Here is an 18,359-nt window from a genome sequence, read left to right on the forward strand (position 1 = left end):
AAACAAATTAACACAAAAATCAGATAAGAAAAGAGCATATTCCTTTTTAAAATACCAGCAGCACACTTGCAATATCTTTGGTGTTGTGGGTGATAATGGACGACGGTAGTCACTTACTATAAGATGAGCCGTATGCTCGTTTGCCACTTTGTGTTGTATAAAAAAAGGCCTCCATCATTACCTATATCTATAATTTCATCCATTATAACAACTCGTATTATGCATACATACCAATTCTGGAAGTTTTTGACATTTTTATATAGGTTAAACTTTTATTTTGTATTCATTCACTAGCAACTTGGTCTATCTGTTGAACAGGTAAGTAGATAAAATATCATGTTATTAACCCACGTCGCTGATATACATTATCAGTGAATAACATGACCTCTCTACAGGTAAGAGAATTTTTAAAATCTGTTAAGTATTTTTTTGAGCTTATCCATTAAGAACAAAAAAAATATTTTCTTTATATAAATTTCGATTAACTATAACAACTCACTCTTCTCTTCTCGACATCTTCCTTGACTCTGCCCTCGACTGGCAGTACTTCTAGCTCTGCCTTCGTCAGCACAGACCTGATATGCACGATCTCCTCCAATGTAAGGGACAGCCGGTCGTCAGACATTATGGCATCCTGCCATTGTTTCTGAAATATAAAATGTAGATAAGAAATATACAGGTTATTTTTTTTTTTTTAGTTTTATAGAGCAAAACTGAATAGACTAATAATAGAAAAATACATGAAATAAATTTTACGGCAATAAAGACTATTTCTACTTGAACTAACCATACATATGTGGCAAACGAATGTATGGATAGATACGTTTTTGCTAGCGTACACTTGATGAGAACGAGACATCAAATAATTTTATTCCATTCCATTACATGCACGTGATAGCTATGACATATCTACCGATAGATTCGTTTGTCTCTTAACAAGACAACATCAGTAAATAGATACCTACTAATAGACACTACAACACTATTTAAAAACTATATAGGGAAGCAAAATTTAGTCTTTAAATGAAACAAAACTACAATTAAGAACCTACCATTTACATAAAGATAAAATCCAAAATTTACTCAGTTTATTTTTAAAGACATAAAATAATAAAACAATCTAAATGAATAAAATACACATCTAGATTTTTTGTCAAATTTTAACTCACACAGGCGATAATCTGTAACTACATTCAGTCTTATTGGATTAACTGAACTAAAACACAGGCTACATAATCCAAGCATGATGAAGCAAAAGTAAAGCTAAATTATTTTTTTCAAAACTTAATCGTACCTATTGCAGATAGGATCCACCGCATAAACGCTTAAAGTAGCAATTTTAATCTACTTACATGCGGAGCGTGGTTAAGGCTGCCACTAACCGACTTGATGAGTTCGTCCTGTAGTGAGCTGCGCGACCATGATAGCTCGCCGAGCTGTGCGTCCGCGTCGCTGCTCGCCAACGACGCTGCGCCGGCGCACGACGCGCGAGACCCAGGCCTGTGTAATAATTGCTGGTTTAATTACCGTTGTATTAAGAGATTATATTATTATGCCATTATATCAATAAGCCTGATTATGCGAACACATCAGACAATATAGCGCTATATATAGTGGCAGAATAATAATATGGTCATAGCAATCTAAGAGGAAGCAGTTTTCGGTTTATATTTAATTATTTTTTAATTGTAATTTTAAATATTAATCACGGTTCATATTTTTATATACAATATTCATGCAAATGGAATATGTAGGTACATCGTTATGAAGATAATTTACATTTTTAAGTAAATTTAATGTACATTTTTTCCATTATCCAATAATTGCAACAATTTCTTAACTAAATGCAATAAAAGTTAGCTAATTTTTCGACTCAGCTTAATACAATTCCTTAATATGCTTAACACCGTTTGACATTGTATAGATCAACTGAGGTACGAATTGTAATTAATTTAATAATTTCGTTAAGTTTAACAAAACAATTTACTAACCTTATAATAACAATAAGTACTATATTATTATAGGTACTAGTATTAAAATTTAGGTACCTGGAATGTGGCAAAGAATGCGCGCCATCGGTGGGTGGGCATGTTGGGTGCGCGACCGTGTGCCGCCGCATTGAAGCTCTCCGGGATGGGCACTGCGTCGCCAGGTCGTATGCTGAAATGTTATAAAAAAAAATGTAATTTTTAAACATGTCATATAATTATTTTTTTTTTGAGGCTAATAATCGATATACTCGATACCTATACTCTTCAGAAACAGTCATGTGCACCTATAACATACAAATTCGATACATAAGAGAGTACAGTAGGCAGTTTTTCAATGAATAGATTATGGGCTCCATATATAATCAAGCGGCTTGAATTAAGCACGTATGTATTGTCGCTTATAAAAGAAAGTATATAGAGCTGCTCCATCTCTTTCTAAGTGCAATAGTATTATAACAAAATAAAAAATCATTGCATTTAATTAGCAAGATACACATGGTTGACATCAATCCGTCAGACCGTTTATGGACTCCTCTATATCCATAAAAGATTAAATTGTAAGAAAAGGAAAAAATATATATATAACTAGACACATCATTATGTTAGGTCAAACGTGGAAAAAATATGTGGAAAATTTGCTACCTAAATGTGTTTTTGAAAGTGTTTTAGAATTAAGTTAGTAATAATAAAGTGAATATTCTAATACTAACACATGTAACTGACAAATATGATTAAACTAATATGACAGAAAATACAAGCCAATTAAAATAACAAAATTCATAATTTTATGTTAATAAACGGAATAATAATGATTTTGATCCATTATATCAAAAGACAGTAAAATTAATGAATATTATTATGATCACTATTAAAAAAATTCATAAATTCATGGCTTAAATTTAACGTATCAGTAGATAGATTTATTTTATTATAATCTACGATAGGTAAAAAGAAAAAATATGAGCGTATGCTCATCCACAATAATTTATACTCAAGTAGGCACAATAAGAATAATTGCATCCTTTTACCTTAGTATTCTATCAATATAATTGAGCCGTTTTCTAAAATAAAATGAGCCAAATATTACAAACTAAATATATAAATACAAGTAAAGACGAGGGGACTGTTTTAGTCTTACATTTTTTGGAAAAATATTCAATATGCGGGAACACTCTCATAAAATGAATAATTATAACTTCATTCCTGTACAATGAACTGAAAGCATGACACGATTATAACTATTAAAAGTCATGTAAAATATATAATTTAAGTATTCTATATTATTCAAGTATCGGCTCACAATGATAGAAGCTCAGAATGGTCAAATAAAAATATTGCAATAAAAAAAAAGCGTGACATGACACCATGCTATTTCACACATGCTATCGTACATTCGAGGGTCTCGTCGCAGAACTGGTGGTACTCGTCGTGAGAGATTCGGGTCCGGGGTGGCGCCCGCGGTGGTTCCTCTGTCATCAATATTTACTTATCAACATCGTATTGCCAATTTTGAAGTGCGCATGGATAAAAGGATAGCGTGTAATAATAAAATTTTGTATAATTAATTTCTGTCTTCAGACTGTCAGAGGCAACTAAGAGAAGAGAGCGTTTTGCATCAGTAAAGGAGAATGAAAACTCGAAATAATACCCTAAACCAAGCCAGATGGCCAGGATACTATGCATTAGTATACTATATTTTCATTTAATGCCCCGACAACAATTGGATATTAATTGGTTATTAAGGAAAATAGACATACATGAATAACTCTTTTGTACTTTTATTCCATAGGGGTCTCGGTCAATAACTGGTATGAATTACAATAGTAATTTATTATAACTAAAACTCAGATAAACATTCTTCGTCATATCACGAATTATTTTTAAACGTTGCTACACTTAGCTATGTAGGTAGTGTACTGTAATTAACTGTGCTCTTCGGTGTATGTGAATGGGGCTTTATTCCCCCTAACGGGGCTTAAGTAGTGGGGGATATTCTAAAAAAGTTGTTACAGTATTTTAACTTACCGGTCCTTTTCCATGGTTTAGGGGTTGTCTGTTGTGGTGCCGTGTGCCTTGGAAAAGGTTGAGGCGCGCATACTTCTGGACTAGTGCAGGTCTCCGTGTCGTCCTCATCTTCGTCATCCTGAAATAGATATAAATAGGTAATTTATAATAACATCTGTTACAATACAAATCCCAGTACGTATTTTAAAAGAGAAAGAGAGAAAAATAATGTTCTTTAATTGGATTCAAGAAGTTTGGAGAGAAGTTGGATGGCTACTCTAAACAATTAGTTAAAGAGTACTTAGGATCATGATGACGAATTTGGATAGTATAATAAATACGTTTATCTAACTAAAGAATAAAATTTAATACGTCCTTCCGAACAGATGCATGCATTGTTTAGTTTTATTAAAATAATCAATGCTATTATATCCCAAACCGCACTTATAACTTTCTATATTAAGTACTTATAATATATTATGATTGATCAGTTTCTTTTCAATTGGTACATGATGATTGAAGTCCCATCATCCTATTTATTAATATAATAAATATGAAAGTTTGTAAAGATGGATGGATGTTTGTAACCCTTTCACGCAAAAACTACTAAACGGACTTGAATAAAATTTGGTAGACGTATAGGTTAGATTCTAATTTAGGATGTACGATACTTTATATACTAATTCACGCGGGAGAAGCTGCGAGATAAAGCTAGTAATTCACACTTCATTTCAATCATTCCATCATATCTAAGTCATCCTCAGATTGCCATTAAAAAATATATACATTGATGGAACTATATATGAAACACTCAATGGAATTGCTACAAATTGGCACCTTTAATTCCGTTTTTCGAATTCGGAAATTCTTGAGTAATGGCCTCATTATAGTTTGCCACCCTTCTTTTATCACTAACGTGCGCTACAAGGACAAATATATTTACAATCTACATATATAGAAAATAGGTACAGGAGGTATAGAAGGCGACAAGTAGGTAATTCATCTGTATTAATTTTATTGGGAAAAGTTTACTGTTATAAAATTCGAGCCTGTTTGATTACACTCACATCGAATGCAATGACATGGTTTAAGTAGTATTGCCGTGTGCACTCGGCATAGAATGGGCCATCCCTTCCTTTCCTGTGGGTGTCGTAAGAGGCGACTAAGAGAACTTAATGGTCGACGGATGGGCAGCAGCGTCCCTTTTAAAACATCACCAAAAATCTAACTACGGTTTCTAACCTGCCTGCCAAGCGTGCGCAACAACTGGCAAATCCCCCCAATTGTAAACTATCATACGGAACGGCCCCGACCCTTGTGACAGTCTATGGGAAAAGCCTATGTTTTGTAGTGAACAAATAATGGCTGATATGACGATGACGATGAAGTAATAAGTTTTTTAATTGATTAAGTACATGAAGTTGACGTGAAATCAGTTGTCAATCATGACGGAATTATAACCAGAAATGAATTACTATAGTTTTCAAAAGTGTTAGACCCGTGTGAAAAGTGTTCACCAGAGGGAGACTTTGTACAAAAGTCGATTGCTTGGGTACCTCTGTCCCATTCGTGTTTTAACCGTGAAGCAGTTGTGTTTGCATGGCTGTGTTTCAGTTTGAAGGGTGGGATATGGCGTGAATTTACTGGATACAGAGGAATAACACCTGAGTCCTCAGGAATGGTAACGTATGGGGAGTATCATGGGCGAAACAGTATACTCTGTTATGTCCATGGTACTGCTCATGTCTATAGGTGACGGATACCACTTTCCATCAGGTGGGCCGTCAGCTTGTTTGCCATTCTAAGTTGTATAAAAAAAAAAACCTTTGATGTGAAACTTGTCCAAGGACACAAATAATAGGTACCTTTATAGGTTTTTAAATTCTACTCCCTTGCTATTCGAATAAGAAACAAAACGATATATTTTTTGTGCCCAATCTTGTATAATACGTTCGTAATTATGACATTATAATGCAAAACCAGAGTCAACGACCTCTATTAATAGGCACGCGAACATGAGTCAAACGATTCGGAATTTGATGCAATTCTCACAATAATGTTTGAGAAACTTTGAGAAACTTTGTTCAATAAAAAAAAATCGCGTTCCACACGCGATTTCTGCTTTGGTATTCATCATTATTTCGCTAAACGTCGAGTTTGCTGAAAAGTGAAGTCTCTTTTAAACCATTTCTTAACATAAAAGTAACGAGTTAATCATTAAGTAATCATGAATACAACCAAACATTTTACGTTACGTTGTAGTAAGCGTATTAATTTTAATTATTATATTGTAAGACATTTGACGTGTGGTCCCGGTATAGAATGGACCATTCCTTCCTTCCTTGTGGGTGTCGTAAGAAGCGACTAGGGGAATTTAATGGTCGAGGGATGGGCAGCAGCTCTTAAAACATCACCAAAACCAAACTGCGGTTGCCAACCCGCCTACCAAGCATGGCAACTACTAACAAATCCCTCCAAGGTGGGCCTATGTTCAACAGTGCACAATTAACGACTGATATGATAATTATTGTAAGTTATTTACTGCTTTATTTAAAGTAAATTAATTAAAATAATGGCCATGGCATTTTAAAATTTAATTACATGTACTATTAGAAGTAATTTATATTTTATATCACTTATTATGTAGCTCTTATATTGCCGAATCTATCAACAACTGGTTTTAAAATTATAACTTGCAACGGAAATCCTTTTCCACAATACTAGAACTCGTTTTATCTATAATCTATAAGTATATATAAATGTATGTATATATAGAAAAAAAGAGCTGACAAACTGAAAAACTTAAAGCCGATACTGCTGAATTTAGAAACGTGATATTTTGTTTAAGAATACCTTATAGAATTCAATAAAGCATTAAAAAGAATTTTCCCGAAATTGGCACAAGAACTGGAAATAGGTTTGCGTGGGTGAATCTGTAGAAAGCTATAACCTTACTAATATTACAAACAAACAAATTCGCTTTCGAATTTGTTTATTTGTTATCTCTTGGTGTCTGAAGGGCTCGAACAATTTTTATGAAATTTGGTAATCTTACAAAACACGTAGTATTTGAAATAGAAATCTACCAAAGAACATAGGCTACTCTTCATTCCAGTTAGCATAATAATAAAAATTTTAATCATAAAAATGTTTTAATGAAAAATGTATCAAGGTACCGCAACTTCACCTATATATATCACGGTATCAAAACTAGTTTTTTTTTACAACACAGGGGGCAACCCCTCTGTCGTAAAAAAACTGGGCATGCGGCTCATCTGATAGTAAGTGACTACCGCCGCCCATAATCACCCACAACACCAACGGCATTGCAGGTGTGCTGCCGGCCTTTTAAAAAGGAATATGCTCTTTTCTTGAAGGTTATGATGTCGTATCGGTTCCGATATAATTTAGTACTTTATATTAATTGAGTACCTGCTATATATAATAAAAATGTTTAAATAAAGAACACTTCTGTTTACACATTAAGAAAATAAATATTTATCTAAATGTGTATGACCAACGTAACCTTTACTTAAAGAATCTTAAGCATCGTACCACATACAAGTATTACCTTGGTGAAAGTGACTGGAATATGAGGTTATAGGTAATCCCAACGCGTATCATTATAAAGCAATACAAGCTGTACTGTTGCACAAGTGATTACACAAATTCTGTTGATTATATGGTCCCTACAAATGTACTCGAAAATATAAGGTACATTCAACCGTTTTAACAGTGGCAACGTATTAGTTATACCTGAATAAACAAACAATAGTGCATTACAAAAAAATTCAAATACATTGTTAAATATATGTATGAATATATAGACCAATATACAATTCGATCAAAGGTGAACTGAAAATTCGAAAAAGTTTTCATTGCATTTTATTGCCAAGTCTGTTTTCACTCGTATTGATTTCGGATTTAACAAAGTTACGAAATCTTGATCTTTAATAACAGACACATCATCATCATCAACTTCCAGTCCTTATCCTAATATGGTTTTATTATATTCCACAAGGTTTTGATAATATTTGGTTTATACAGTATGATCAGTAATATACTTATTTCTTAAAACTGATGTTAGTATTTATTAATAAGGTTTCAAACACATTTTTTTACTAGAAAAATGTTTATAGTACCAATAAAATATCTATCTATATTAATTTCGATCAGGTTCTTCATTTCTATTTATAATATATATTTTTGATAACCAATATGTGATATTCAACGTCATCATCTTTCTACCCTTATTCTATTTACTATTTGGAGTCAGCGTATTATGTTTTTCTCTTTAACTCCTCTTCTACTTCTATATTTAATGCCATTGGGCCAATATACAGATATCATAACTGTAATATAGAGATATTGCTTTGTATTACCCATCCCTAATTTTCGCATACCTTTTAAATAATTTACTAGGACTACATTCGAATTTATTTAAAGAACACTTGTAGTGTTGGGGGAAAGGGATTGTTAGTAATGGAGACTGAGAATCCCATTGCTAGCAATATACCCAACCAGGTCGACCTCCTCGCGGTTCTCTCTGGAAACTATCATGGTTAATTCCTGATGAATTCATCATGATGGGCTAACTGGCCTGTTTTCATTCTCATCTGTCACCCTTCACTGGTGCTCTGCCAGCGTATCCCGTTAGCGCAGGCGGGGTCACCATACCATTTTTACCCATAAAAAAAAACACTTGTAATGTTACAATGGAAAGAATTCCCTGCTTCCTGGAACGAAAATGACATTTATGAAATATCTTATCTCTCCAACCACATTGGCATCTGAATTATCACCCATTTTATTGCTGAATAGACGTTCTCTATCGCATTTATTTATAGTCGATATTTCGATAAACGGCATGCCTGACTCAGTTTAATAATTGTGACGTGACCCAAGTGATTGATATATTTTCACACGTACTACGACCGCCTTATACATGTAGTGCAAAATAGCTCCACTACAATAATCTTGTTTGTTGTAAATGGCTATCTAGGTACCTACTAACTGGTTAATGAGTTGGAGTGAAGCCAAACAAATAAAATATAGAATAATATAGGGAAGAATAGAATCTAAGCGTCTTTATTTATTTACTGAGTCCATAAATTGTATTTTTATCAATTTATTCTTGTGTTTCACGACATACTGCTATAATTATACTTCATAGCCAAAATAACTCAAAGGTTGTCTGGAAGAAATTGCTTTAGCGATAAGACCGCCTTTTGTACTTCAAAAGTGAAATATATCTCTTTGTATTATTCTTTAAGTGGTGTAATAAAGAGTAAATAAATATATCAAAGAATAAAATAAAGATAACATTTTTAAATAATATTTATTTTACTAATATAATTATTTTATTTATTTTTTTTTTCTAATATTAATATTCTAAGAGAATTAACTGATTATTTTCATGATCTGATTAGTTTCCCTGTAATCACTCATCAGGCACATAGGTCTCCTAGATTGGACTTCAATTTATAACGTAAATTCTATTTAAAAAAATACTGACTCAATAAAACTAAAATCGAGTAATATAAGTACCTTCAGTAAGTCGATTACACAACGAGAAAGCTTATCAATCTTTTTGTTTTAGTAAAAACTTCTCCAATTAACCGAGCACGACAATTCACAGTGGCTGCGTCTTAGAAATTAATTAACTTGAAAGTACGGTGAAATAACATTTCACGAAATCGAATAAAAAATATTCGAATGATTACTTTTTTATTCTATTGTTTATATTATACGATATTTTCAATAATTTTGTATCGGTTTCAAAGTTTTTTTTTGCAAATGACACGATTTACAAGTACTACGGTGTTGATCTTATATCTTCTACTTTTCACTGTATTTTCTGATTTCTACGTACTTAATTCAGTGTCACATATATCACACCATACTAAAACCCATAAAGACACCTCACTGGGCATACATGTGGTCCTATGGGACCATAGTAGCCTAAATATAACGACCGAAGCTTAGTATAGAGTTTTCAATTTTCCATCTCTTGCATTAAATGATTTTTCATACATAGTTCTCTTAATTGCGTCGTATAATAATCTAAAAATGAAAAGAAGACGTCATCATATTGTTTCACTGTATTTACTTTTATATAGACTCCTTTGCCTTATATATTAAGTATTCTAACAATTAGGTTTTAAACTACAAATAAATATAGTAACTACATTTCGCGCTACGAAAATATCTGTATATAAAACTAAAAAAATTACATACAAAAATTAAATATTTAAGTATTTATTAGATTTATTATAATTGTTGAATATAATAAAAAAAAAATCGCAGAGGATTGATTTAAATTGTTAATCCCATTAGTTCTCCTGTAACCAAGGTTTTCTGTAAGATATTGCCATAGCGATAAGACCACCTTTTGTACCTTTATTTATATATTTTAATCTGTACTTTATGTTACTGTATTTCACTCGAATTGTTTAATTGTCATTGTATATTTTTATGTTTCTGGTGCAATAAAGAGTTAAACAAATAAATAAATTTAAAAACTAAAGTCGGTTGATCAACTGATTTCTTCATGTGAACCAATACAAATTCCTCAGTAAATTGTTATACCTATGTTCAATTTGGCCCGGGGCGCTCCTTTCATTAGATCATTGGGGCCCCAACGACCTACACCTTCACCGATATCTGGTATGTCCTACTTTTGCCATATGTAGCATACGTAATATCATAGTTACTCTACTACACTTTTTATAAGAGCATTCAAAAGTACGAATAGATGTAAGTATTTAACCACATAGTTATGGTTTGTTTGAATTGAAGCATTTGGCGTTACATTGTTTCTGCCTACTCTAATGGGAGACAGGCGTGACAAATATGTAGGTATGTATGTATGTGTTATTAACGTCTTTTGTTTATTTAATTGTAGTTTAAAATTTAATACGAATTGAAAATTAATATAATTCACGTACTCACAATACGAATCCTAATTAAGCTATCAACAAATAATAGGGTTAACGGACTGCTTCACAGTCAGCAATATGGTTTCACCGCCGACAAGTCTACCACTGACGCAGGTGTTGCGCTAATGACACATATTTTCGAATCTTGGGAGAGGTCACAGGATGCACTCGGAGTTTTTTGTGACCTATCAAAGGCATTTGATTGTGTGGATCATAAAACGCTTTTGTACAAGCTCGAACATTATGGTATAAGAGATAATGATCTAAAATTAATGAGAACTTATTTAGAGGATAGGGTTCAAACTGTAGATATTGACGGTGTAAAATCTAAGGGAGCTAATATTAAGATGGGCGTTCCACAAGGGTCAATCTTAGGCCCCTTTCTCTTTTTAATCTACATAAATGACCTTCCCTTTATGGTAGAGAAAATTGCAGATATAGTGCTGTTTGCGGATGATACTTCGTTAGTGTTTAAAATTGGACGTCAAAGTAATCAATTAGACGATGTAAATTGTGCTATGTCTGCAATATTAAATTGGTTTACATGTAATAACCTATTATTAAATTCCAGCAAAACAAAGTGTATAAAATTTACACTTCCTAATGTAAGACTAATAAATACACAGTTATTGCTTAATGACGAAATAGTAAATTTTGTTAATGATACAGTTTTTTTAGGTATAACAGTGGACTCGAAATTACAATGGGGGCCCCATATTTCAAAATTGGCCAGTAGACTCAGTTCTGCTGCATATGCAATTAGAAGAATTAGGCAATTAACAGACGTGGCGACGGCTAAACTTGTATATTTTAGTTATTTCCATAGCATAATGTCTTATGGCATACTGCTGTGGGGTAAAGCAGCCGATATAAATACTATATTTGTTTTACAAAAGAGAGCCATACGTTCTATTTATGGTATGGGTTCGAGAGAGTCATTACGTCAGTGCTTTAAAGACTCAAATATCCTCACAGTTACTTCACAATACATTTATGAAAATATTATGTATACACGGAAGAACTTAGCGAGTTTTAAAAAACTCAAAGACTGTACAAGTAGAAACTTACGCAATATAAATAAGCTTATTTTACCTAAATGCCGTCTGCACAAAATCAGTAATTCATTCTATGGTAATTGCATAAGATTTTATAATAAACTGCCGGAATCTGCATTAAATCTGACAGAGAGGCAATTCAAATCTTATATTAAACAATTTTTATGTAAGAAAGCCTATTACAGGATAGACGAATTCATAGATGACAACATATCAAGTAAATAATTAGTTTATTAGCATACAACGTTATAATTTTATTTTCTCATTGCTTTCTTGATTTAATTGATTAATTTTAGAAATATGAAAGCGTAGCGGTTTTTTGTATTAATTGCCGCATGCATTCTTATGTAAAATGTGAATACTATAACTATCAGATGGCAATTGTGAGTAGCTTTGACGTGGTCTAGTGTTTTGAGTAGTCATGCTCACTAAAATGTCCAGACTTGTGGCGGCGTGGTGGGCCGGGTCATTGGGCTCCCTAAAATATGGTCGAGCGCAGTGATGGCTGGCTCATCCGTCATACTCGTGAACGGGTGCTGCTTGTAGGGACTGGTCTGCTCTAATCACTATGACTGATTTCCTCTTATTAATTGTTTAACCAGTTGGTTATGTATTCAATTTTTTTTTCTTTTTGAGTATTTAATTGAATTAGTGCTAATTGGTGGTTTGTATTCACACAATTAAACTTAAAAATGTAAAATAATAATAAAATTATTTAAAAGAGCATCACGCAAGTTTCTTGCTCGTTCTTCTTGTGATGAGACAGCTTTCCGAACGAGCGGTAAATTAAAAAAAATGTAATGACTTTTCAAAAGTGCTTCAATGTAAGTTTATTTGAATAAATGATTTCTATTCTATTCTATTCTATTCTAATAACAAGTATAGAAAAAAAATGATTAGATTATTATTATTGTGTGTGTATATGGCCGTGTAGGTCCCCGCATAGAATGGGCCACTCCTTCCTTTCCCATAGGTGTCATAAGAGGCAACTAAGGGAACTTAATGGTCGAGGGATGGGTAGCAGCGTCCTTCATAAAACATCGCCAAAAGCATAACTGCAGTTGCCATTCCGCCTGCCAAGCATGGCAACTACTGGTAAAACCTTCCCTTATGCGTGAAGTCTACGTTCAGCAGTGGACAGTTAACGATTGATATAATAATGATTTTATTAAAGAAATACTAACTTCATGATTTACATATCGCTATTTATTACACATATGTTTCATGAATATCGGTAGTGCCTTGTATTGAAAAACTAAATTCATTTTAAAAGTGTTGAAACAAGGATTCAAAGATATTATTTTTTATTATGTCATCTTCTGTTATGAAACAATTTCATTCTATAACAATTTACGTTTAAAAACACCCATTTGAAACCTCTAAAATACGTGTAATAAAAGATGCATTCAGCTAAATGTTATGACTGATCATCATTTTTAATGTTTCACAATCATTATTACCTTGAATAATGTATTAACTCAATACGTGATGTGTTGTAAAATTCTCCAACCAATTTTTGTATTTGATGAATGCAGTATTACGATTTTGGAAAGACTCAATTTTTATTAAATTACTAGCTTTTATCCTGTCATGCCGGAATATATTTATTGACCAGAGAAAAAGTTACCTATATCCTTCTTCATCTAATAGGTATAGTACGAATATACCAAATTTCTTAATGATTGGTTAAGTCGTAAGACGCTATAAGGTAACAAACACACTTTACATTTATAATATCAGTTATGCTTGTCGAATAAGTGTTTTTTTAACTAACTTTTTAAATTTTCATATTGCTTATAATCATGTTATAATTTGTTATTCTGAATGACAGCCCTATAAAAAGGCGTTCATTCTCGCGTGATGTCCTACTAATGGGAAAACGGAAAGTAAACAAGTAGGAAACAAGTAAAAGCCTATTAAAATAAACTTTATGTAGTATGTCATTAGGAACTAGTTTCCTACAAGTGTTGAAATAATTAAAACTCTAAGGGTAGGTCCATTTTTCAATGTAATAACTAAAGAGATTCGTTTGGAATTGAATAAACGACATGCAAAAGTTTTGGACTTTTAAAACAATTAATTGCGTGTTATTACCATATTCTTATGTCATTACTGTGTACGTGTATATGGGAAAAACAACCCATTATCAAAAATTTGTGGTCAGCACAGCAATACCTAACAGCTTTTCTTTTTATTCCTATATTTCCTAGTGATTTCTATCTCTGTTCATAAAAAATATGCCTATTTAAGTTGCCCACTGAGATAACTACATATTTTCTACATAATTATTCTCCACTAACCGTTATTGGTATATTTATTACACACTACTTAGTTAATTTATCTATACTAACATTAAAAAGAGGAAAGATTTAATTGTTTGTTTGTTTGTAATATATAAATTCAAAAACTACTCAGCCGACTTTAAAAATTCTTTCACGTATATAAAGCTACATCATCAGTGAGTACATAAACTACAGATAACTAAAAATCCATACGAAATATACTCGTATAATAATGTAAACCAAGACATCAAATTTTTAATAATAAAATACAAATTTATCTTCGTCTCTATCTACACGTGTGAAGCTGGGACAGATCGCTAGTTATTTTACAATTACAATTCTATTTTAAATTACAATTTTAAACAATTTCAAATTTAGTTTTCATTTCATGGGTCACAAGGTCGCAAGCCAAACCAAGTCAGAGCCTTAGCAATTATTTGTACAAGTGTAACTGTTTTCCACCGAAGGATGTTTACGTAGGTACCGTTAGGAATTAGTGTCGGATCTTATGAACTGTAAATGTACTATATTTCTTGTAAGTACTTGTGGTTGCGTGAGGAATCATAATTAGAGCTGACAACTGCGCAGTGCAGACGTGGGAATCCGCAGGATGATTACCTATCAATTAACAATTTGCAGTCATTGTGCCACCATTCGGTAATTTTCAATAATAATGGTATTACGTAGCATAATTCTTTCCTTATAACTAAATGTACAAATACACAAATCCAATTTTTCGATTCTAAATCGCTTTCCATGTGTAGTATCAACGATTATTTCTAATAGCTCGCTAATGGCTTTGACATAATACAAAACATGTAAAAAATACAGATTGACAGCTTCTTATTATCAGCTTATTTATCTAATCATCTACAACTGAGCATACGACTGGGTCACACTTACATTTTGAAAATTATGTTAACCCAAATAAAATTACATATAAAAAAAATATATACAAGTTTAAGAATTGATAACCTCTATTTTAAACTAATTAATAAATTGTAGCATTTTCTAAAAAATTAAGCCCATTTTCATAGCAGGTTAAATGTAAAGACCCAGAAATCCCGAGCTAAACCGCTAGATTTCAAAGCTTTTAATCGCCAAGAGCACACGGACTGGGGTTTCAAGATATCTATTGTCGTCGAGCAAGGCTAGCACAAAGCGGACTGTGTACAAAACCCGAATAATGGTACCACAGGGCTATTTTATGGTTCTCATATCCATTTTGCACAATACAGACTTTTTAAATAGGTCATTATTATAAAAAAAAAATGTTTACAAATAAACAGCAGTTTTAACTATGACAATATTCATATGAAGCCTACACGAATTCTCTTTTTCTCTTTGTCTAATGAAAAATACCCAAACTTTAAAATTGGTTAAAGAACCCCATTAAAATTCGTTGGAGTCAAGGGATGCAGATTGCTCAGGACCGGATTATTTAGTCATAATCCCTTTGATAATATTTCTATTTTATTTTTAAAATGTATTTGAAATTCAGTTCAGCTTTCGTTATATTCCCATAAATATAAATATTTACTAAAATATGCATGTGCAAAAATATTTATATAAAAGGCTTTTATATATATAAATGTCAACCCTGTACAAGAAGATATCCACAATTAATATTCAGTTTATATCTGTATTAAATTTAAATCCCTGTCTGATATTTTAGAAAAATGAGGCAAGCTTAACCCAGCTTTAGCTTCAATAACAGCTAGGTCAAACAGGCTTTGTAGTAAAATCGTGTATCTTTAAAAACAGGCACACTTTGGTTTCTTTTACATTTATCATATTATTGTTTTATTCCCCTTATTCTTTTTAAATTATATTAAATTATTTGACAATGCGTCGAAAAATATATGCTGCATCTGTGTTTTGAACATTTTTTTAGTTATTATCCGAGCGTATAAAGATGGTATCAAAATCAATGACCCCAACAGATACTTACTGCTTCGAATGATAAATAAATAATGAATATTCATCCAGAAAAGAAAATTAATTAATAGTATTTCTAATAATCCAAATACCCACTTGGTCCCGCCCCGGAAACTATCGTGCTGAATTTTAGGAGTACTCGTCTCAATGAGCTAACTGATCTGCCTTTTCGTTTTTACCTATCATCCGTCACTAGTGCCCCGCCAGCGTATATCATTAGCGCAGGCAGAGCTACCACTCCATTATATTCCATTAAAAAAAATCCAAGTACACCTCCCAATTAGCATTCGATAAAAACTAATTTTATAATAACAAAAACGTAATAACAAGTCATTGACACTGAGAATATTTATTTACGTCAAGTCGGAACTAATTTATTTTTTGCCGCCTACGTGTCGTACTTAGATTACGAAAGTGTAAAGAAATTCGGTACTTCGTCGGGGCATGTCAAATTAAGTAGTACAATCTACGAAAATTGAAATAAACAGAGCATACTTCAAAGTTGATAGATGTCGCTTTATTTTGTGAAACAATGGGGTCGATACTGCGGCGTTATTTCTCTAAATCTATCAAGTGAGTCGCATACTCGTTTGCTCCGGTGTTTATAAAAAAATAACAAAATTCGAAATTTCAATTTGATTCTAAGGACCAATATTAACTATGTTTCTAATACATTTAAGTCTGAATTACTATAAATTTAACTTATGGTTTGTAAAACAGTAATTTTGCGAAATTATTTAAAATTAATTGCGCATTAAAATCAGCCCAACTGTCAAACCAAGTTTGTCTATTTTACACCTTAATTTTACATCGTCTCTTTGTATAAATAGTTCTACATTTATGGTTCCCAATGTAAATTCTCTATAATTCTATTTCCTTACACGTGAATGTGAGTGTTTTTGTTACTTCTTGGTGCCTCAACAGCTCAACCAATCACATTGAAATTTTTACCTTTTATTCCTGTCATTTAATAAATCCTGATCAACGCGAACTAAGTAACGAGGACATTTAATTACTACATTTTTATAAATACATCTAAAAATGAAGTTTCGAAGTCGGTCGCGAGTAGAAATAAAAACATTTTAATGAGGACAATGGAATAAAATATATGTATTTTGAGGAATATTATAAAGTCTAAAGATGTACTAATAATGTATGTGAAAATGAGTCTGTTTACTTCTTGGTGTCTTAATGGTTTTTTTATACATATATTAAAATGCACCGCCTACGTATTTCTCCGTTTACCCAATGGTTGACTGGTAGAGAACACCGTCCGGTGTTAATTTCACCAAATGTATATAGAAATTTACTGTGCATTAAAGTTTAAATAAATAAATAAATATTATTTGGTATAAAGAAGGGTTTATACCATAGTCTATCAATATGACCCGGTCACGCGGACGCAGTCTCTAGCACGCCTACTAATAAATAATTCAGGGAATAAATAAAAAACAAAGGCCTGCCACACTTTTGTGTAATTATTTCATAAGATACTATCATTGCATTTTTTTTAAATCACTACCAAGATATTTATAAAAAAAAAACTTTAACGTGACCAAATTTTTACGGTATTTGGAAAAATTTGCACGATTTTTGCAGAAACCCTCCTTTCATGGTTCTGATCTGAACGAACTACCGATAGTTCCCATCGGTACATGAACCGCTTGAGCGTTACACGGGGTCAAATGTCACGATAAACGATTTTCCACGTAAATCTCGATAACGGTTACTTTTATTAAAGAAAAAAAAAATAATTCAGTAGCTTATGAAATTGTTTACGCAAAATAATACTACGCTCTATTTTAAGTCGACATTTAATGTAAAAAATTTTTTTTTTACTAATAGCTGTCTATCTGTAATATTTAGATCGAGAAAGGAAATCGTCGTTCTTTCTTTACTAATTTTTCTTCAGTAGGAAACACTATAACGGCTGATATAACGATGATGATGATGAGACTTTATAGTTGATTAAAAAAGAATTACCTAAGGGATGGTTAATAGTATTTCAAGAATACCTATTATAATAATAGTCAAAATTGTTATAATGTGCGGCATTATTTCTTTCAGCACTACATTTATTCTTGTTGTTATTTTTACTCTTAATCTAAATCTACCATTAGACTAAAGACTTTCTAGAAATTTCTATTAAAT

General features: G+C 32.2%; 1 protein-coding gene across 1 annotated transcript in view; it reads right to left on the reverse strand.

Annotated features, from left to right (window-relative positions):
* LOC113516863 (protein spire) overlaps nt 1-18,359 on the reverse strand; it is a 251,706-nt gene that overhangs the window by 6,914 nt on the left and 226,433 nt on the right. The window contains exons 11-15 of the mRNA XM_052902561.1: nt 4,017-4,134; nt 3,383-3,460; nt 2,049-2,160; nt 1,353-1,500; nt 500-646 (exon numbers count right to left, since the gene is read on the reverse strand). Of these exons, the coding sequence (XP_052758521.1) occupies nt 500-646; nt 1,353-1,500; nt 2,049-2,160; nt 3,383-3,460; nt 4,017-4,134 (603 nt within the window). The remainder of the gene's footprint in view (nt 1-499; nt 647-1,352; nt 1,501-2,048; nt 2,161-3,382; nt 3,461-4,016; nt 4,135-18,359) is intronic.

The sequence above is a fragment of the Galleria mellonella genome, unplaced genomic scaffold (genome assembly GCF_026898425.1).
Source record: "Galleria mellonella isolate WM207_F2 unplaced genomic scaffold, CSIRO_AGI_GalMel_v1 utg93, whole genome shotgun sequence".
Lineage (NCBI taxonomy): Eukaryota > Metazoa > Arthropoda > Insecta > Lepidoptera > Pyralidae > Galleria > Galleria mellonella.